This window comes from Opisthocomus hoazin, chromosome 1 (assembly GCF_030867145.1).
Source record: "Opisthocomus hoazin isolate bOpiHoa1 chromosome 1, bOpiHoa1.hap1, whole genome shotgun sequence".
NCBI classification, from domain to species: domain Eukaryota; kingdom Metazoa; phylum Chordata; class Aves; order Opisthocomiformes; family Opisthocomidae; genus Opisthocomus; species Opisthocomus hoazin.
The window spans coordinates 14,137,686-14,159,881 of NC_134414.1; the positions used below are offsets into that span (position 1 = coordinate 14,137,686).

General features: G+C 40.2%; 1 protein-coding gene and 1 long non-coding RNA gene across 12 annotated transcripts in view; one reads left to right on the top strand and one right to left on the bottom strand.

The window, feature by feature from the left end:
* The window catches only part of LOC142361004 (uncharacterized), a 28,178-nt gene extending 11,796 nt beyond the window's left edge, over positions 1-16,382 (bottom strand). Inside the window, exons 1-4 of one of the 4 annotated variants that reach the window (XR_012763557.1) lie at positions 16,276-16,382; positions 6,049-6,121; positions 4,134-4,197; positions 2,044-2,184 (exon numbers count right to left, since the gene is read on the bottom strand). This is a non-coding gene — a long non-coding RNA (uncharacterized LOC142361004). Of the gene's footprint in view, positions 1-2,043; positions 2,185-4,133; positions 6,122-16,275 lie in introns of all 4 variants that reach the window. The other 3 variants (XR_012763556.1, XR_012763554.1, XR_012763553.1) reach the window with 3 other exon arrangements.
* Positions 1-22,196, top strand: part of FAT3 (FAT atypical cadherin 3) — a 439,942-nt gene that overhangs the window by 346,191 nt on the left and 71,555 nt on the right. For all 8 annotated transcript variants that reach the window (XM_075417267.1, XM_075417266.1, XM_075417271.1 and 5 more), the window contains 4 exons: positions 4,083-4,358; positions 5,965-6,175; positions 9,778-13,851; positions 21,747-21,943. In XM_075417267.1, coding sequence (XP_075273382.1) covers positions 4,083-4,358; positions 5,965-6,175; positions 9,778-13,851; positions 21,747-21,943 — 4,758 coding nt within the window. The remainder of the gene's footprint in view (positions 1-4,082; positions 4,359-5,964; positions 6,176-9,777; positions 13,852-21,746; positions 21,944-22,196) is intronic.

A 22,196-nucleotide genomic window follows, 5' to 3' on the forward strand; every position in this document is an offset into this window, starting at 1 on the left:
AACACTTGATTTGGGGTGAAAGACGTGCTACAGGCTGGCTAAAGCTAAAGGCTTCAAGGAGCAGAGTGCTGGCCCTTTTGAAGTCAGTGGGAAATTTGCCAGTCAAACCAAGATTTTGTGCCTAAGTTTGGCAGCCATTAAATGAATTTGAGTAACTTTCCTTATATTGACAATCTGGTGGCATTCGGCTTACACAGCTTCACATATGTTTGTAGGGTCAGGTTTTCTATGAGCCTGGTGTTTGTGTCAGTGTAACGTTTGTCCTTTATTAAAGGAAAAGATTTCCCCCTCTTTTGAAGCAACACCTTACTAGAAGTCATCCTGCTGGAGCAGGAAATCTGCATAGGAAGGTGGCATTTTAAGGGGATGTAATAAAAGGGAGCTGGCTTAAAAATAAACCTAAAACATCTTCCCCAGCTTTGCCACTGCACTGCTCATGTGGCTTTGGTAAGTCATTTGACCTTGTTGCCAGGCAGTGTTTTCCTGGGCAAAAGATGGGGATATTAAGTCACTCGCTTCTCCAAAGGTCTGTAAGGATTGAAGGACTAGTATCTATTTAAAACATCATTTATGTTCCATTTTATTTTACCTGATTTTGTTTCAAGTAGCTCCCAAGACTATTAAATTTTGAAGAACAAAAACCAGTTCCTTTTTCTTCTTTTGCATAGCTTGTGGGTTTAACAGAGCTCTGTATAGTCAGTATTCCCATATATAATCTAACTTTCTTTTGTTGCAAGGAAAATTCACCCCTCTCTAGTAAAGGAGAGACCATAGTGTTAAAATTATAGTTGACTCTCGGGGATTTTGAGGGACAGCTGACAAAAATGAGAAGTACTCTTAACTGCTTAAATAGAAGAAATTGTGAATCAATAATGACCTCTTTATTCATTAGCATCTCTAACCCACTGCGTTCCATCTCCAGATGGAAGTGGCTGTTGAAATGCAGAGTATGTAATAAATAATGTGTATTTCAATGTGGATCACTTGACAAATCATTAAAATGCTGTCAGCTCTAGGGAGGAAGATGCCTGCCACTTAAACAGGCACTTGATCAGTTTTATAGTAGATTAGAAGTGAAAGTGAAAAAAAAAAAAGAAAAAAAAAAGAACTTCAGTTCTGGAAACTATCAAAATAATTAAATATTTTTAAGTGCATAATTCCCTGTAAGTTTGATGACCACAGTGAATGAGGACCTCAGGTTTTTATCTTCCCCATCTCCAGTCCCTCCCTCCCACTCCCCAAGCACTGTCATGGTCTCTATCTGTATGTCAGGACATTAGCTTATACCTTTTTCCATGGGAAGACTTCTGCTTTGGGAATCCACACTATATTTTCCATAGTCTCATGGCTTACCTTTGGTCTCTGATGCTGATCCAGAACCACCCAGTTTAGTTTATGCAGTCTTATGAAGGCAGAAGTCACGGAGCCGTGGCTTGCACTGTCATGGTGCAGGCTTTTTGGTGAATAAAGCTTTATGCCCTCCTCTGCATTCCCAGTTTGCCAGTGATTCCAAAATTGATTAGATATAATGGGAAGTGAACCCCAGCACTGGGGTGATCACACACCGTGCAAGCAAAACAGCATGTCACTACTGTAGCAGTACTTTTAAGACACAATGGTCTGCATATGTACTTTTTTTTTTTTATTACAGAGTAGCTTGAGTTTGCACACAGCAATGTTAAAAACAAATTCACAGATATGAGCCTGTCCCTCACATGGCAGATTATTTGTTCAAGGTAGCCTGTGCTGTACTATCATCAGTAGAATCAAACACTCTTGGTATTTTCAGTCGAACCCATTTGATAAGTTTTTACTTCTGTTAGACTATCTAAAACAATACAAGTTTTTGGTCACTAAATAAAAGTAAAATAAATTGTGGTGTTGTCTGTGTTAACAATGCAGCAGTAAAATAGTCGAGCCATGTTACAGTGGTACCTGGCAAGGACTGACGGTATCGAAACTGCTCAAGAAAATGCCTTTAAGTATGAAACACTGGTAATCATATTATCCCCAACGCAGAATGCTTTAGTGTCTCTTCCTTACCCTAGGAAAACTGGTCCAGCACTGGGTCTGTGTCCCGTTAGAGCAGAGTTGAAGTCTTTCATTTTTTCCTCTGGCTTTCTTTCATATATTACAACTCATTTCTTCACATATTTTTCAGATGTGGGTTTGGCTTTTTTTTTCCTGTAAGGTCAGGAACACACCTTGATATATTGTATAGCAACAACAAAAATATAAAAACCTAAGTAATTCTTCTTCATTATTATAGACCTAGCAATGTACATTTCCCCCCTGTTTTATTGCTATCTGTCCAAGACTGAAGCATAACTTAATATAGGTTTCTCCCTGCTTCACTCAGGCGTACCATAATCTGGTGCAAATTAAATCGCATGGAATGTGCAGTTGAAGTCCTATGTCATTTAACTTACAGAGCATTTTATTTCAGCTGTCTTTTAAACAGTTCCCAGGCTAGTTCATTACAACTGCTGCTTACAATTGCTCATGTTCCTTCTGGTAATGTGTTCTGCAAACCCTTCCACGTATCATGGAAATCTAAAGTTTCATTTCTCTCTGAGGCCAACATCTGTTTGTGCAATACTGCAGTAAAAGTATAACTGTGTTTTTCTTCTGTTAGGAAAGTATGGGTGAACAGGACTTGATCAAACAAAGCAATAAAATATTTGCTTAGAAAAGAGCCAAGTACTTTTCAGAACAACAAAGAAAATACCGTGAGGGATGGGTCAAGTCTTCTAGTCTTAGGGAAGAGTCCTGTGCATGGCCTTTCCCATGTCGTTCATTGGACTATTTCTTATTTCAAAGCCTTTCTATAAAAAAAATGTTCCATTTCACTTACTGTAAAATTAGATGTGTGCTTTCACAGGCCTATTCTGCAAAAGATATTTTTTGTTTCCAGTAGTGATAAAGAGGCTCTTTGCATTTCATCTTTCTGTATTACGTAGTTTGCCATGGGTTTTGCTACCACGCTGCCCAAGGCAAATTTACTCCAGGGAGTGACTCCTCCAGTGGTGAAAAACACAAAACCTCATTGGAGCCACACATGTGTAACATTGCATAGTCACGTAACTGTCAAAAGGCAAAGCTTAGAAAATAGTGATTTTTATTAGTTACCAGGGACAGCTTGTGATATGTTGAAATGGGTGCAATAGGCAGCAATAGCAGCGTCCCGGCTGCTTCCCCTCTCTGAGTTCCTTTAGGGATCAATACCGAGAATTTAAAGACAGACTTGAAGCAAACGGCACAGCGTTCACTCAGATTTTCAGCGGTTCTACCACTCGTAAACCATAAGAGAAGGGGGGCAAATAGGTGTTTGAGGGGAAAGTGAGTTTGTTGGCAATATAGGCAAACATCACTGGCAAAGGAAGAGCAAGGATGAAACCATGGAAATAATCCTTCCATGTCATCAGTGCGCTGAGATTACCTGTCCTTGGGGGTACGTATTGATGTGGGGGGGGTGGGCTTGCATGGTCTTGAGGTCGTGTCTCCTGTTCTCTCCTCACCAGTTGTCACCGTTCCTAACATAGCCTAAGGTGTAATGGCAACTTAGAAGTCTCCACTGCTGTCATGATTTGACAATGCTAGTATGTCTCAACGCAATATATTGAGCGGAAAATAACACAGGATTTAGCTGAATCTTGATTGTATAAAAAGCAGATTTAAGCAATATGAAAAGGATTCTTTTATAGCCTTATTAATAGTGAAGGGGAAAGGAAATCCCATAATAGCTCTGGAAGTCTCTTGTAAGCAGTGCAATTACAAGGGACGGCAAAACCTTTCCTCTGGCCATTATAGGAATATTTTCCAATCTGTAGATACTGAAATTAACTTCTTTGTCAGGCTCTGAGTAGGTCTTAGAATTAGGGACATTTTTGCCTCCAAAGTCATATCGTTACTATTTCTTTTGATCTGAACAGTAAGCATTTAATATTAGATGATGTTTCTCAGCCCACCACATAGCACCATAACATCTTCAGCCACCTACAGTAAATTACATTACTCTAGGTATCTATTCAGTAATCTGACTAAACCAATAACTTCAAATGTTTTTCTTTTATTAACTATAGGTTCTTATCAAAGTGTTGGATAATAATGATAATGGCCCAGAATTCTCTCACCCAAGTTACGATGTCACCATTTCAGAGGACGTCCTCCCTGATACAGAAATTCTGCAAATTGAAGCTATAGACAGAGACGAAAAGCATAAGTTGAGCTACACTATTCACAGCAGCATTGATACAGTCAGCATGAGAAAATTCAGAATTGATCCCAGCACTGGGGTGCTCTATACTGCTGAGAGATTAGACCACGAAGCTCAGGATAAGCACATCCTTAATGTCATGGTAAGAATGCAATATTCGCTTGGCTCAGGACACAATCACTGCTGCTTCAGGTGCATACGTGCCTTAGTCTTTGCATGAGCAAAGGACTCGTAGTGCAGTAAGTAGTCATTAATTTCATCTTGCCTGCCCTGCTGTGTATTTATTTTACCCTTTTTCATTTGGGCTTTTTGGGAAACTTACTGTGAATTCATTGTATGTAATATGAGATGATTTGCTATCTCAAGGGAGAGCAAGCAGGAAATTATTTAATCTCTTTGCATCTGGTCCTCTCCCTCGAGGTAATTTTCGGAGTTTCTGAAGTGAGGCCGAAAGTTATTTGAGAAGTTATTTACAGGGAGATAACTGTTTTCTTGCCATAAAGAATGCTACAGCCTTTCTGAATACGAGCCTCATTTATAGTTTGCTTTCATGGACTTATTTCATCACATAAGCTGTTGACATACAAAACAACTTTCAGCTACATTTTCAAATGTTTGAGCATGCATAAAAAATTAGTTACCATTTTTTGCTCAGTGTGCCTAAATTACAGAACATAGTCTGTCTGTTTTCAAGTGAAGATTGTATATGGCGGACTGGAGGTTAATTAAAAAAAAAAAATCTGTGTTAGTTTAAACATTGTAGTCCGCTATTTTCCTCAACCACCGAAGACTCCTGCAGAGGAGATCTTTGAAGGAACAACTCCTGATGTGTTAGGTACGGGGCCGTCTTTGGGCGGGGGACCCTAGGAATCAGAGAGCTGCTGTGAGATGCAGCGAGCAGGAGCTGAGTGGAGTCTCAGCTCACAGAGTAACAAACTACAAGTCCTTTGGCAAGCAGGTTAAGAAATAAATACAAACTGAATCACACAGAGACACAGCTGACAGAGGTAATTTCCCAGTGCTTGTGTTTGATCTCCACCTGATAATGTAGGGGTTTTGTTCTATTTACGGGAAACCAAACTTTTGGGAATCATGTGGGCAGGATTATCAGTGTAGCAGTGCCGAGTTATTTAGTGTGGATTTGAGAGAGGGGCAATAAATGGTACCTCTGTTGGGAGTGCTCAGCACTTCTTAAGGTGATTCCTACTCTGTTTGCTATTGGTATCACCATCTTCAAAAAGGTATGCACATATAGAATGAAAAAGTCCATTGACAGCTGCAAGCGCTAGACTGACACATGACTGATCATAGTGGGTAAAACTGTTTTTAGTTCTTTGAAAGAAGGAGCAATGGGCAAGGTATATTTGCCTGTATGCTATAAGGCAGGGAATGGCAGGGCAAAGGCATGACCATTTAACATGGATTAAAAAAAATGTATTTCTTGGAAATCTGAAACAGAATTTAAGATGTCGTATGGTTGACATTTTAAAAATTCGTGTCATGATGATTAGTTGCCATGCATTTTTTCAGAAGTGAAAAAAAAGGTCCCTAAGATCTTCATGTTTCTGTATTTTTACTATCTATCATCTCATGTGTGAGTGGATTTTAGACTGGTCTTTGGGACAAATGGATTTTTTTATTACTTTGTATTAAGTAGAACTGAAAGTACTATTAGCACTAAGCTGAGTAATACTTAGAAAGTTTTACTAGATGGATATCAGGATGTGTATTATGCACTTGTTCTATAGGTCCGAGATCAAGAATTCCCATATAGAAGAAACCTCGCCAGAGTCATCATAAATGTGGAAGACTCCAATGACCATAGTCCGTACTTTACCAGCCCGTTGTATGAAGCCTCGCTGTTTGAATCGGCAGCAGTTGGATCAGCAGTCTTGCAGGTTACGGCTTTGGACAAAGACAAAGGAGAAAACGCAGAGCTTATCTACACTATTGAAGCAGGTTAGGACAGAAGCTGAAAATGTAGTGTTGTGATTTATGCCATACACAGAGCAGTGCGGTGATGGTGGTCCACCTTGACACACAAGACAACTTCTTTGGTCTACCGTCTCCTGTAGAGCTGGGCAAAGAAGGCACCTTTCTGTTGGCTGTTTTTTATTTTGAAGCCAAAACCTGTCAGAACAGAATCTCAGTCGCACTCCTAGATGGTTGCAGAGCCTGTTACCTTTAAGTCCTTGGTTCAAAACTATCATGGAAGATAGTTAATGAAAGCTGCAGCTGGTGACTTGGTCTCAGGTTGCTGGCTTCAGCCTAGTAGACTGTGGATCGTCCATAGACAAATTCCACAACAGATGGTACAGTCTGGCATCTTTGCCACTATTCGGAGCAGAGGAGCATGGAGGCTGACACCAGGGCTATGCTAAAAACTTCTGTCAGCAGAGGCATAGCATTGTAATGGCACAAGGTCTCTTGAAACTAAGGGAGGCCATGATAATACGAGATCAAAATATGGCTTTTGCTGTTAAACTCTGGATATTTACATTCACCACATAATCTGTACCAGCAAAAGAATTCCTCTGCTGGTGTAACAGCGTGGTCATGGGAAATCTCCATTATCTCTGCCACACGTGCAAGTGAATGTAGCTTCCTCTGGCTCATGTGGATCTGAAGTTAACAGTTATCTCTGAGACAAATCATTAACATACATACAAGAGGGGTGCCTGGAAAAAGTGAGAAGAAAACAGAAATTTGTAAATTTAGGATTTTTTAATGTTTAATTTCTACTTTTTCTTTTTTTTTTTAGGAATACGATTTTTTCCTCTGTAATAATAGCAAAACATGAAACCTATATTGCCCTAAATACAAGTCTCATGTAGTGCAGATTGTCCCCATATTAATCAGATCACAAGCCTTTCCCAAGATTTAGCTCAGGATCATCATTTAACCCTATATTATTATAAAGACTTCTCACTAGCTAGGATGGCTTATGTCAATTAGGAGCAGGCTAAATGACAAAAAAGAAGAGAAACAAGAATATCTACACCATCTTATGTTGATTTAACTTCATAATAGTTCAGGCTCACGCCTTAAATTAAACTAATGCAACCTGAAGCTTAGAGAAGAGTCATGGAACTTTTTTCTGTCATTACCCTGTGTGCTCTGTGGAAGTAGAGTCCCTTAAGCAACCCAGGAGGTGAAGTCTTTTGCAGCTAAAAGTGCTGAACTTAGACCCTTGTGATCCTGCAAAGATCTTAGCACTACAAAAAATAAATACTTCCTTTATGCACTCCATCTGTTCTTACCAGTTATTTCTCGGTATTCTCCAGTGGCCTTTAACTTAGATCAGGGGAAATTTTACACATGCCCAGGCTGGACAACACTGCCTTATAGAATTGAACTCAGAGCAGACCATATCAGGTTCCTGGGGCAATGTTTTTCAAGACTCTTTCCAGCTTTTTCTTGATGCCTTATCACTACTATGGGCTCCAATGCAATCACCTATAGGTGCTACCACAATGTAAAGAGCCACCTGACATGCTAGGAGTATGGATCCCGTATACTGATCATATAGAATCATACATGATGCAGACAGAAAAATATGATCAGAAAAGATGCTTTAGCTGTTGGATGGTCCTCTGCATGTTCTTCTCTTTTTCTAGATGCTCTGTCTTCCATTACAGCCTGTTTCTGTTTTACCATGAGCTCTCACTGCAGTGTCAGACTTCAAACTACCATTTACTGTAAGCCATGCACTCCCCCAGTTTCGTTAGCCACAGATATTCCAGTCCCAGATGCATCAAAATTCAGTCTTCTGCTGCTCTAGTTTCTATGATCCATAACATCTGCCGTAGAGGATACTGATTTGAACTGCAACATTCAGATTGTACACAGCCCTTTCATTCAGGGGAATTACTTACATCACCTTACATGTGAAGAGAGCAATTGGTAAAGAAAGTAGCTTTTGTGTAATTTCATAAGAAAGTCCTAAAGGAGAAGAACCAGCTCTGTCCTTACATGAGGCACTCAGTGACTGAAAATTATTTGTATTAGCAAGCGCTGACAAAATAACTGCAGCAGCGTTTGTAGTGTCTGCAAATGTGACAGATACTGTGATCTTTATGAGATTTGGTGGCTCTGGCAGAATCTCAGCTCCTCAGTGAATAGCACAATTTTTGTTTTAGCAAATAGAGTAAACTTTACTGATCTGAAAGGATGGATACAAACAGAAAGCCACTACCAGTATTGAACTATGTACAGAACTATGCAGATTAGATTAGCCTCCAAGCCCCAGAATTTACAACAGATAGTGAATCACACCTTAAAAATAGTTTATATTAACTCAGTTCATTTAGGATTGCATGTATTTGGTATTCCAGCTACAATTTTCACTATTACTGCTTTGTGCATTGCACCTGTAACGATCACCATTAAAAGAAGATCTCTTGTTTATCACCAGCTACCTGAGACGTATTTCTCTCCAGATCATGGATGGATGCTTGACTGTAGATTGGAAGCAGTTCTAGGTTTTAAAGTGTGAATTACAATAGCAGGAATATTTTATAATGATTGGAATGACTGCAGCTCAGTGCATGCTATTTGTATTTCGAATCAAGTTCAGAAAGAGAGTCTGTATGCTTGTACATGCCATGGATGCACGCAGCATCCTATACTTTAAGCAGGCACTCAAGGAACCAGCAAAATACAGATTGCCTAATAAAATTGATTACTAAATACAGGGTAGGGATAAATATCAAAAGAGTTGAATCTGTCTTACTAAAGGAGAGGCTGGCAAAAAGACTAAAAGTAAAAAAAGGACCCCAAAGAAGGTCCTTGATCTAAACTCAGTGTTTTCACCTTTATGCAGTCAGTGATATCACTGCTTTCATGTCATAAGAGACATTTTGTGACATTTTCTGCTAAATCTCATTCATCTAGATTCATTCTCCTCAGAGATCATATGATAAACCTCTGTGCCACAAGATACTTCAATCTCTTTTCTATGCTATTCTGGTTTTTTTTTTCTAAATGCCACTTTAACCTTCTTATATTCAATTCTTTGAGTCTTCAGCTGCTGTAATCTTCTCTACGGTTGCTTAATATCCACTTCAATTAAGAGCCCAAGTTGTTATCCATTTGTCATGTAATTGGCTTGTTAGCCTCTGATCTAGTTTCTTTGCCTTAGGTATACATGTATTTGACTAATTCCCGTAATTTAGGGATGCTTTTTCCTGCTTCAGTAGGAGTAATGTACATGCAGCACTTGCTCAGAATCAAGATATAGACAGCAGCACCTGAGTTTCTGAAGGGTTGAACACCTATACCATCTACAAGGATAACTGATTTTCAGAGAGGAAGGCTGAAAGAGCCTTTAGAATTCTTTTTTCCTGGGGTATTTTTCCAATAACTGCCTTTAACAAATTGCAGCTAATTGCTCCTGGTCTAGTGCAAGATGTCCCTGCTCATGGCAGGGGGGTTGAAACCAGATGATCTTTAAGGTCCCTTCCAACCCAAACCATCCCATAATTCTATGATTCTGTGATTCTAAATTATGATGAAGTGCCTTGTATTTAATTTCTAATTTCCTGCCAATATTTGTGTTTTAGGAAATACAGGAAACACATTCAAGATTGAACCAGTTTTAGGCATCATTACATTACTGAAGGAGCCCGACTTAACCACGATGGGACAGTTTGTTTTGTCAGTCAAGGTGACTGATCAAGGATCTCCACCACTGTCTGCAACAGCAATTGTGCGGATATCTGTGACAATGGCGGATAACTCCCACCCGAAGTTCACTCTCAAAGAATACCAAGCAGAGGTTAATGAAAATGTGGATATTGGTACTTCTGTCATCTCTCTCTCTGCAATCAGTCAGTCCACATTAGTTTATGAGGTTAAAGATGGGAATGCGGATGGAATCTTCACTATAAACCCGTATTCTGGAGTGATCACCAGTCAAAAGGCCCTTGATTATGAACGTGCTTCCTTCTATCAGCTCATCGTACAGGCAACAAATATGGCAGGCATGGCTTCAAATGCCACTGTGAACATTCAGATTGTTGATGAAAACGATAACCCACCAGTTTTCCTCTGCTCTCAGTACTCAGGCAGCATAAGCGAAGCTGCTCCTGTAAATAGCGTGGTCCGGAGTGGGAATAACAGTCCCCTTGTGATACGTGCCACTGATGCTGACAGCAACCAGAATGCTTTGCTTGTCTACCAGATTGTTGAGTCTACTGCAAAAAAGTATTTCACCGTTGATTCCAGCACCGGAGCTATCAGAACAATTGCAAATTTAGATCATGAAACAATAGCCCACTTCCATTTCCACGTGCATGTTAGAGACAGTGGGAATCCCCAGCTTACAGCAGAGAGCCCGGTTGAAGTGTCCATTGAGGTAACTGATGTCAATGACAACCCACCAGTCTTCAGCCAGGCCGTATTTGAGACAGTCCTGCTCCTACCCACGTATGTTGGTGTTGAGGTTCTCAAAGTCAAGGCTACAGACCCAGATTCAGAGATCCCTCCTGAATTAACATATAGTCTAATTGAAGGCAATATGGACCATTTTTTAATTGATTCAAGCACAGGGGTACTCACCATTAAAAACAATAGCCTCTCCAAAGACCATTATATGCTAATAGTACGAGTATCTGATGGGAAATTTTATAGCACTGCTATGGTGACAATAATGGTAAAAGAAGCCATGGATAGTGGGCTCCACTTCACACAAAATTTTTATTCCACTTCTATCTCAGAAAACAGCACCAATATCACAAAGATCGCTGTGGTGAATGCTGTTGGTAACCGCCTCAATGAGCCTTTGAAATACAGTATATTAAACCCAGGCAACAAATTTAAAATTAAATCCACCTCAGGAGTCATTCAGACAACTGGCATCCCTTTTGACCGAGAGGAGCAAGAGCTGTATGAGTTGGTGGTGGAAGCAAGCCGTGAACTAGATCACCTTCGTGTCGCTCGAGTGGTGGTGAAGGTTTACATTGAGGACATAAATGACAATGCCCCAGTGTTTGTAGGGCTTCCATACTATGCTGCTGTGCAGGTCGATGCTGAGCCTGGTACCCTGATATATCGAGTGACGGCTATTGATAAAGATAAGGATGAAAATGGTGAGGTGTCATATCTTCTAAAGGAAGACTACGGACATTTTGAAATTGATAGAGTATCTGGGAGCGTCACTTTAAAAGAAGCCTTCAATTCTGATATGTCTAATATAGAGTATTTGGTTGTCATACTTGCAAAAGATGGAGGTAACCCATCGTTGTCCGCTTCGGTGGAGCTCCCCATTACTATTGTTAACAAGGCAATGCCTATATTTGACAAGCCCTTCTATACAGCTTCTGTGAATGAAGATGTAGAAATGCACATGCCAATTTTAAGCATCAATGCAACCAGTCCAGAAGGCCAGGGTATCATTTATATCATTGTCGATGGAGATCCCTACAACCAGTTTAATATTGACTTTGATACTGGAGTTCTGAGTGTCATCAGCCCGCTGGACTATGAAATAACTTCACTTTTCAAGTTGATGGTGCGAGCCAGTGATGCCCTCACTGGCGCTCGAGCTGAGGTCACTGTGGACTTGATCGTTAATGATGTTAACGATAATCCTCCAGTTTTTGATCAGTTAGCTTATAATGCTACTTTGTCTGAAGCATCTTTGATTGGGACTCCTGTACTGCAGGTGGTTGCTATTGATGCTGACTCTGACAATAACAAGATTGTGCAGTATCAGATAGTCCAGGACACCTTTAACAGCACGGACTATTTCCATATAGACAGCACCAGTGGCCTAATTCTGACAGCCCGGATGCTGGATCATGAACTCGTACAGCAGTGCAGTTTGAAAGTCAGAGCAACCGATAATGGGTTCCCACCACTAAGCAGTGAGGTTCTTGTTAGTATCTCAATAACAGATATGAATGACAACCCTCCGGTTTTTAACCAGTTAATATATGAATCGTATGTGAGCGAACTGGCACCTCGGGGTCATTTTGTGACTTGCGTCCAAGCCTCTGATGCCGACAGCTCTGATTTTGACAGACTGGAGTACAGCATCCTATCAGGGAATGATCGGACCAGTTTTATTATGGACAGCAAGAGTGGTGTTATCACCCTTTCCAATCATCGCAAACAGAGAATGGAGCCCATGTACAGTCTGAATGTCTCTGTGTCAGACGGGCTGTTCACCAGCACAGCTCAGGTGCATATACAGATCCTTGGGGCCAATCTCTACAGCCCTGCATTTTCACAGAGTGTTTACGTTGCAGAGGTTAGAGAAAATGCTGCTCCTGGAACTAAGGTAATCCATGTGAAGGCAACAGATGGGGATTCAGGTGTATACAGCCAGATAAGCTACTCCATAATAAACGACTTTGCCAAGGACCGATTTTTGATTGATGGCAATGGGCAGATTCTGACAACTGAGAGGTTAGACCGGGAGAACCCGCTGGAAAGTGACATCGGTATATTTTTGAGAGCCCTTGATGGAGGTGGCAGGACTATGTTTTGCACTGTGAGAGTGATAGTAGTGGATGAGAATGACAATGCTCCCCAGTTTATGACAGTCGAATACAGAGCAAGTGTCAAGGCAGATGTTGGGAAAGGTTACTTGGTGACGCAAGTGCAAGCAGTAGATCCAGATGATGGACCTAATTCCAGAATTACCTATTCTCTATACAGTGAGGCCTCTGTTTCAGTAGCTGATCTGCTTGAAATAGATCCAGACAATGGATGGATGGTCACCAAGGGCAACTTTAACCAACTGAAAAACACGGTTCTGTCATTCTTTGTCAAAGCAGTTGATGGTGGCATTCCTATAAAGCATTCCCTCATTCCTGTCTACATCCATGTTTTGCCTCCAGAAACTATTTTGCCTTCCTTTTCTCAACCCCAGTATTCCTTTACCATAGCAGAAGACACCCTCATAGGTAGTACCATTGACATTCTGCATGTTTTGCCTAATCAGGGTGCTTTGTATAGCACAGTTAATGGTGAGCTGACTGAAAACAACAAAGATGGGGTTTTTATCATAGAGCAAGACACGGGGCTCATAAAACTGGATAAGAGACTTGACCACGAGACAAATCCTGCTTTTCACTTCAAAGTTGCGGCCACCATTCAGTTAGACAAAGTAGACATTGTGTTGACTGTGGATGTAGAGGTTAAGGTATTGGATGTAAATGACAACAAGCCGATGTTTGAAGCAGCTAGCTATGATGCCATAATAATGGAAGGGATGCCCATAGGAACAAAACTCATGCAAGTTAAAGCGGTTGATGCAGACTCGAGTGCAAACGGACAGGTCACGTATACACTTGCAGTGGAATCGGAGCTGGAGAAGATCACGGAAGCCTTCACCATTGATAGCAACAGTGGCTGGATCAGCACACTGAAGGATCTGGACCATGAAAAAGATCCTGCTTTCACCTTTGCAGTGGTGGCCTCGGATCTGGGGGAAGCTTTATCCTTGTCGTCAACCACCTTGGTCTCAGTTACTGTGACAGATATAAATGATAACGCACCTGTATTTGAGCATGAGGTCTACCGAGGGTCAGTGAAGGAGAGTGACCCTCCAGGGGAAGTTGTGGCTGTTCTTAGCACCTGGGATGAGGACACATCTGATGTCAACCGGCAGGTTAGCTACCATATTACAGGTAAGAAACAACTTGCATGCTTTCTTCCCAAAACCAGATTTGCTGAAGAGCTGTGCACGTGTACGGTTTTTGGTGAATATTTAGCAGGGTTTCAGCTAAATTATCACTGTGAATCAGACAATTGCATCTCTATGTTTTTTTTAATTGGACAGACTTTGCAGCAACTAGCAAAGCTCAAAAGAGGGAAAAGGAGTGTGTGTGTGTGTCTGTCTGTCTGTCTTGGTTGCTCTGTCCCAGATTTCCAAGATTAATGCCTCATGATTTGCTGCAGTGCAATGTAGTGTGACCTATCAGTGTATCATAATGGATATGTCAGCTTGGAAACCATCATGACTTAATATTTCAACCAAGGAAGAAGAACATTTTGTTCTTAAGGAGAAAATCCTTACATTCCCAAGCATTTAAAATTTTTTTGAAATAACATTTTTCTTTTTGAGATAGGACAGTGCATGCAGAAGCTACTTTGAAATACCACTATTTATGGGAGGAGTGGGAGGGGGAAGGAATTAATTTTACACTGGAAGGAGTGGGGGGATGCCAGTTCTTATTAGCACAGATTTGTGGCCAGGGAAATAGTAATCCACTTAGAAGCACTGCTTAGCTGCCATGCATTGTTATATACAGCATAAGGCAATTTCGATTACATTGCTAACGTATTTTTCAAAGTGTGGTAACATTGCTCTTTCCTATTGTGCTGTATTTATTATCATTCTTTTCTCCTAGATTCAGACTGGCTTTTGTGTGGGTATGTTATGAGTGATGGGGTGCTGCAGTTATTTTTCTGCGTACAGCTTGCTTTGTCCAATAAATTGTGTTAGGGAACAAGATTGTCACTCCCCCAACCTTCACAATCCGAGAGCTAATATTAAGCACGTAGTAATAATCAGATTATTAGACAAATTCGCATTTTTCTCACTGGATAGGATTAGAATTACACAAGACTGCATCTAAGTAGCAGGATATGGATGAAAATGACTTAACTAACTGGATAACAGTTTGTATATTTTGCTCTGGAGGGTAAGACTCCTAATTCTTCATTAGATGTCAAATTGGAAATGGCTGTGGGATGGTGTGTAGGAAAAGGTGTGGTGTTCCAGTTAGCTGTAGATTGTCTGTGTTACACATCAGAAGTGGCATCATTTTCAAAGCAGCCAGAAATTCATTCTGACCATTTACATGGAAGTCTGGATCCAGTTTAAAGGTCTGCAAAGACTATGTATTTATAGTGCAACGTATTGTGGGATATATGACATGTGATGTGTTTCAGGATATTGAAAGTAGAGGCAGAAATAGTCTTATGGGTAATGCACAGGATTTGGAGGCTTTGGACAAGGTGCGATAGCTGCTGGTGCCTCAGTTCCCACATATTTAAAAGTAAATAAGTAGTGCCTCATCTTAGAGATTTTGTGATATTTGAAGGAGTCTGGGGATCCCAGCATAGAAAGTACTATAGGAAATGCAAGCCTTTCATGTTTGTAACAAAGATATGTTAATGTACCATGATCATTAGCTGAAGGTACTTTTCTCTTTGTTCTGAAGTCTTTCAGTCATCTCTTGCAAAGAATTGTGCTTTTAGTTACATAATAATGTTTTCTTTACGTTCCTGTGCTGTTAATTTAGCAATAACTGGACTTTGATTAATAACTGTCAGATGTGATTCAAAAATTATAGATCATTCTATACCTTAATTTTGTCACAGTTTAAAATACGTCAGATATTTTGCTGATATTTTTGTTTCTGAAAACATTAGTTGTCAAGGCCCAAATGTTTCTCTAATGCCTACTGTACAATTACTAAAGTCTATCAGCTCAGAAATTGCACTGCCTTTGTATTTGGGAAACCTACATGGAGAAATTATGTTCTTTTGATTAAAATATCAAAACATATTAAAGTATAGTTCAACTAACAAAATAGTCTATTCACACGTTATCCCAAGTTGAGCTTAGGAAATGCACTTGAATATTTAATGAAATCAGAATAGCTAGATGGTTATTCAAATGCTGTGGCTTGCTGGAGGCGTTACGAGCCATAGAAACTTCAGTGAATACAAAAAACAAACTCTGAGGAAAAGCAGGACACTGACAAAAAGGGAGAAGAAAACAAATTATGAGAATGACCTGTGGATCCACCAAAACGAGCTTTGTCCAAATGCACCTAGAGAAAAGTAGCACACAGAGGACAGATGGAAAAAATTGTTGTTTAGGAGATGAAAGAAATAAACATTCTAGGTCAGATGTGATCACTGATGAGTCCTTTGCACTCAACTTTGAAAAGTGGTAGAAACACATTCTGGAGGATAAATATATATTCTATTTTGAACTCCTTCAGTTTAGGATTGGTTTCCCTGATTACTGACACACATTTGCCATTGTCAAATCCAGCTTCATCTGCATTTAATGGTGGGGGAAAGAATTTTGCACTTACCCTTTGTTATTTGTAGCTTGATAGCAGCTGGAGATGTTCACAAAGCAAAAGCACTATATATAAATCTTAATAGAAAATCAGCAGGGAGCACAGATGACACAAATGCACTTAGAAAGCACAGTAGTTTTCTTTTGAAGGCTCATTTGAGGTCATTGCCATTTGGGGCAGTTTGGCTAAAATCAGGGTTCTGCTAATGTTTAGCTAGGATATTTAGCCAGCTTAGACCCAGCCAAATCTTACTGAGATTTAACAGTAACAATGAAATGCTAGGAAAAGCCAACAGAAAAATGTCAGTTGGTAAGACTTTGGTACAGTAAAGTGTTTTGTGTTCCTCAGTGCTGTTAATTAGGCTCCATCAGCCATGTAAATCTAAGGATGGACAATAGTCTTTAAGCTTGGTTCAGCTGAATACAAGGAAGATGGACAGTATGGTTTGGAAGAAAGAACTGGTATTGTACACAGTAGGTTCTTTGCTGCATTGATTATCCAGTATGAGCAAAGGAATGTTTTTCGTTTGTTTTTATTTTGTATATTTATTACTATTATTATTATTATTATATTATTTTATATTTGAGATCCTGGAGTTCTGAGAAATTGATGTTTCAGTGTTGGGGGAGGACTTGTGCTGCAGACAGAAGAACAGTGTCTGCAATATTACGACGGTAAAGCTAAGAGGACTGGGTTTATCATTTCGGCAGCTCAGTAAAGATGCAACATCTTGAACTGGGAGTGAAGGATAAACCTGTAGTTTTATGTGATGCAAATGCCTGGAATTCTAATTGGGAATTGAAAGTATCTAAATAAATGCATAAATGTAAGAGAGAAACTAAATAAGTAAATAAGCAAATATTCAGTTCCCCCTCCCAGATCAGGACATTGCAGTGAAAGCTGATTCTGTTGGCTTCCAATTTTCAGTTCCCTTTTAGCTGTTATAATTCCCTCTGTGTGTGCTTTTGTAATGATGTGTGTCAGGATTTGTTTATTTTGGATCACTGTGTGTCTGCATTTCATTTTTATCTGGCTGTTTTCTTTCTTTACTTAAACTTGAGCTTGATTTGGCTTTGTACTATTTGCTGACTAGGGAGGGAGAGAGAGCATTATTTAAACTCCAAGTAACAAAAGATAAAAGATAATGCTGATTCCTTTAGCCTCAAAGCTTCTCTAAAAAGTTACTGGAGTGTTTTTTGTAGCTAGCACTTCACTGTTGTGACATTCAAAGTAGAACATAAGAAAACTGCCAAAAGATTTTAAAGAATCCATTAATACATGTAGTCAGGAGGCTTCCATTTAGAAAAGCTACATTATTCAGAGTGAAAAACTAATTAATTAGAACACCCCTAGGAAACTGAATCTGCTTACATATATTAGTGAAAAAGTTAATTAATCACTGCAGAATGAGATCTGCGTCAAGACATATGTGTAAGTACTAGAATATGGTTCCCTGGGCCACAGTGTGGATTTTTTTGCCTTTCCTTTTATAAGAATATTTCCTTTAGTGTTTACATCTCATTATTTCCATTACACTTTAGAGCAGAACTTCCACCTTTGTCTTCCATCAACAGAGTATATAGCCAGTCCTGAGAAACAAAAAAAAAAAGGTAACGCTAATGAAAAAGGCATGCAGATAAACTGTTACACAGGTTTGCTGCTTGTTGCACACGTTCTTGGTCGTTCAGATTGATCCTTTTCTAGTGGAGTAAAGGTGGTCAAAAGGGATCCCAAGGACCTTTTTTTTATACATGCTTCCCAAATTTCTATATATGATTTAAAAGCCATTCCATCAACAACAAAGCAACAGTGATTTTTAAGTTGCTCCAAGCTAGTGTTACTGCCAGCCATAAAAGCCACCAGCTGATTTTAATTAGATTTTACCTCTCCTCTCTTCTTAGCAATGGGATACCTATACTTTGAGTGTATTGCTTCATAGTTGATCAAGGCAGTTAATCATCTCCTTTTACAAAAGGACTAATATGCAGGAAAGCACTGATGGATATCACAGAGCTAAATAAGAATATTTAAGACCATTTTTATTAATGGTTTACAACATTAAACTCACTATGACAAGGTTGAAGTCTTTTATAAAGGAGCATTAAGCTTTTTTATGCTGGTGTTGAACTGAATAGAGAGAATTTAATGTCAATCAGCAGGGGTCTACCTTCTTTGAAGTCACATTAAGACTCAAGTCAATAGTCAGATGCTCACAGCCTTGGACTGTATTCAGATCGGGCCTGTAATGCACATCAACAAAAATGTGCGTTTATATCACACAAGAGATTAAACAAGGTTTAACTGAGTCCTCTGATGATTATTCCAGAGTGTCGCAGAAATCAGAGGGAAAATTTCTATCATCTGCTTGGTTTTGTGATTGAAAAGGGTGATTTTCTGTCAACAGAAAATGTCTGTGTTTGATATATCGGTTTTGTGCTCTGTATGATTAGAGGGCCTTTTATAATTGTAATGCCTATCTGACGAATTTCCGGGAAATCTTACTCATTACAACGTGCTTTTTTGACACAGTTACAGCTAGCACAAATGGTGATGCTTAAGAAGAAAGATTTGCTCAGCCTGTCTCAACTGATTTAGTTTTCATATTAAATAAAACCCTGTCTATCTTGTCGTTGGTAGTAATGAAGAAGGCGTAGATTGCAGGCTGTGACCTCTTTTCTCCTTTTTGATGTAGAAAGAAGGTATGAAATGTGCATTAGTCCTTTTTGCTTGGTTTTAAGCGCAGTTTCAAGTTCCAATCTTCTCTGCCTTGTTTTTTTGCTAAGAAGGTCCCTGGGAACTGACAGAATTGTGACACCAGAAGCAACAGCAGTGACACCTAATTACTTGACAGCAGAGGCAGCTCAAATAAATTCAGCCTTCGATTTTTTTTCTAAATGCTTATTTACTCAAAAATTCAGCATAAGTACTAGAGAGGAAGGTTTAAGAACCTGGTCTTTCCATTGAGCTTGGACAGATCCCATGACACATGTCAGGACCCTGAATAAGTTGCAAGCAAAAGTACACCAGCATGCTTGACATTCTTGATCCCATTACAAGAAAGAATAAGCATTCCCTTAATGTTTTTATACCACTTTTATACATGAGAAGCGTGGAAAATAGTTCTCAGATTGCATTTCTGCACGGGAGAGCACAGAAGAAAGCTTAATATGGTGGAGAAAGAGCTAGTAGTGGGTTAGCTGGGATTCAAGTTCACCCAGTGGAGCAATGTGATGCTTTTTTCTGTGTCCTTACTCAGTTTCTATAGCACATGAGTTTGCTATGACTGTTGTGCTCTATCCTGAATTATTAAATGTGCAGATATGTTTTTAGAGACCAAATTTATGTTAGACACTGAGCACAGAGGACTGGATAGTTGGCTTTACTGTTTTTTGCTGGGATAAAGTGAATTTTCTTCATAGCAGCTGATATGGTGAAAAGCAACAAGGCTGGTGAAGTGTCTAGAGAACAAGTCTTACAAGGAGTGGCTGAGGGAACTGGGGCTATTTAGTCTAGAGAAGAGAAGGCTGAGGGGGGACCTTGTTGCTCTTTACAACTACCTGAAAGGAGGTTGTAGTGAGGCAGGTGTTGGTCTCTTCTCCCAACCAACTAGCAATAGGATAAGAGGCAATGGCCTCAAGTTGCGTCAGGGGAGGTTTAGACTGGATATTAAGAAAAATTTCTTTACTGAAAGAGTGGTCAGGCATTGGAACAGGCTGCCCAGAGAAGTGGTTGAGTCACCATCCCTGGAGGTGTTCAAAAAACATGTAGATGTGGCACTTCACAGAATTACAATTCTGTGAATACTAATACAATTCTGTCAATACAGAAAGTCACTTCACAGAATCACAGAATTGTAATTCTGTGAAGTGACTTTGGGATATGGTTTAGTAGGCATGGTGGTGTTGGGTGGATAGTTGGCCTTGATGATCTTAGAGGTCTCTTCCAACCTATGATTCTACGATTCTGTGGTGCTATGTTTTGGTTTTGTGACAAAACCAGTGTTGATACCACAAGGATGCTTTTGTTATTGCTGAGCAGTGTCTTACAGAGCCAAGGCTTTTTCTGCTCCTCACACCACCCCAGCAGTGAGTAGGCTGGGGGTGCACAAAGAGCTGGGAGGGGACACAGCAGGGACAGCTGACCCCAACTGACCAAAGGGATGTCCCGTACCATGTGATGTCATGCTCAGCAATAAAATTTGGAGGAAGAAGGAGGAAGGGAGGGATGTTTGGAGCAATGGCATTTGTCTTCCCAAGTAACTGTTACGGGTGATGGACCCCTGCTGCTCTGGAGATGGCTGAACAACTGCCATGAATTCCCTGTTTTGCTTTGCTTATGCTCACAGCTTTTGCTTTACTCATTAAACTGACTTAATCTCAACCCACAATTTTCTTCACTTTTACTTTTCCGATTCTCTCCTCCTTCCTGCTGGGGGGGCAATGGACAAGGCTTAGCTGCCTACCAGGGTTAAACTACAACATTTGTTTAAAAGATTTTACTGTCTGGTCTGACAGGGGGTTGAGATCAGGCCCAGAGAAAGGTTGTTGAAGGTGGTTTCTCCATGGAGCAGGCAGGAGATGGTACTGTTTCAGAAGAGTAAATAACTGTTGGAAAAATTAACAACAGCTGTGCCCACCTTGATTACTGTACCCTTCTGCATGTGGCATATGACTTGTCCTTCTTTCCTTCCTGAGTATGATGTGGACCAAAACTTTCCCTCTCCCAGCCTGCTTTTGTCACCAGGCAATTTAATGATGTGGAAGAGCAACATTGCCAGGTTCAGTGTCAGTGTTACGGCACGATAAAAAGCTGTTCTGCTTTGCCTCCTGCACTCGTTCACCAGCTTCCACTCTTGGATGCATTTGACCTAATTGTACTGCTTATCTTCCAACTGCTTCTCAAATGACCTCTTGTTAGGACTATTTAATACTAATGTGTCTTCCTGTGTCATGTGAACTTCTTTTAAAACTAGAATTCTAATGAGCAGAAGAACGGCACAGCTGTATGATAAAGCTTTCATTAGAGGATTCCTTAATAGAACCCACTTCCAGTCCTTGATTACATAATCAACAGCTAATGAAATTGTCTTGGTAACAAGAGCTACGGTGTATTACATCCTCTCCCGAGACTAAGTGGAAAGACAATTGTTCCAGCCTGAGAGGACTATTGATTGTTCACAGTTTGAATTTGATTGCCCTTACGGGGAACTAAACAAGAGATCATCTTCAGCTCTGCTAAATGGATTTTGTTTCCCCTGAAAGTTATTGGTTCACTTTCACACAAGGCGTTCAGGGGGCAATAAACACAGGGAGCATAATCTCATTACAAATTTCCTGAGTCTGCGAGTTTGAAAGCAGCGATCACTGTAAAACAAGTGACGACTGCTTTAGTCCAGATCCTCTGTGATGTATCTGTGTGTTTAAACTAGGTGGGAGCTCTGACGGGATGCCCCAGCCCAATGCATGTTGCTTCTCTCGTTGCAGGAGGGAATCCCAAAGGGAAGTTTGCACTGGGACTTGTTCAGAATGAGTGGAAGGTTTATGTTAAAAGGCCTGTAGATCGAGAAGAGCAAGATGTTTATTACCTGAACATCACCGCCACGGATGGCCTCTTTGTAACCCAAGCTGCTGTGGAAGTGACCATCACTGACGTTAATGATAATAATCCAGTTTGTGAACAGGTGAGTCAGCAACACCCATGGCAATCGACCATTGTGTTGAAAGCGGTGATTTACCTAGAGGAGTCCCTGCTATGTACAGGTATTCACAGGTGATGCCCATTTTCATCCTCAAGGTCTTAGTTGAACAATCTGGAGTGATCTGGGAGAGGAGCAGGATGAAACAGTCCCGTGAAGGCAAGACGAAAGGATAACGCACTAGTAATAGTAGCAGAGGAGTCTTCTCCACCATGGCCTTAGTTGACTTTAGGGTGGC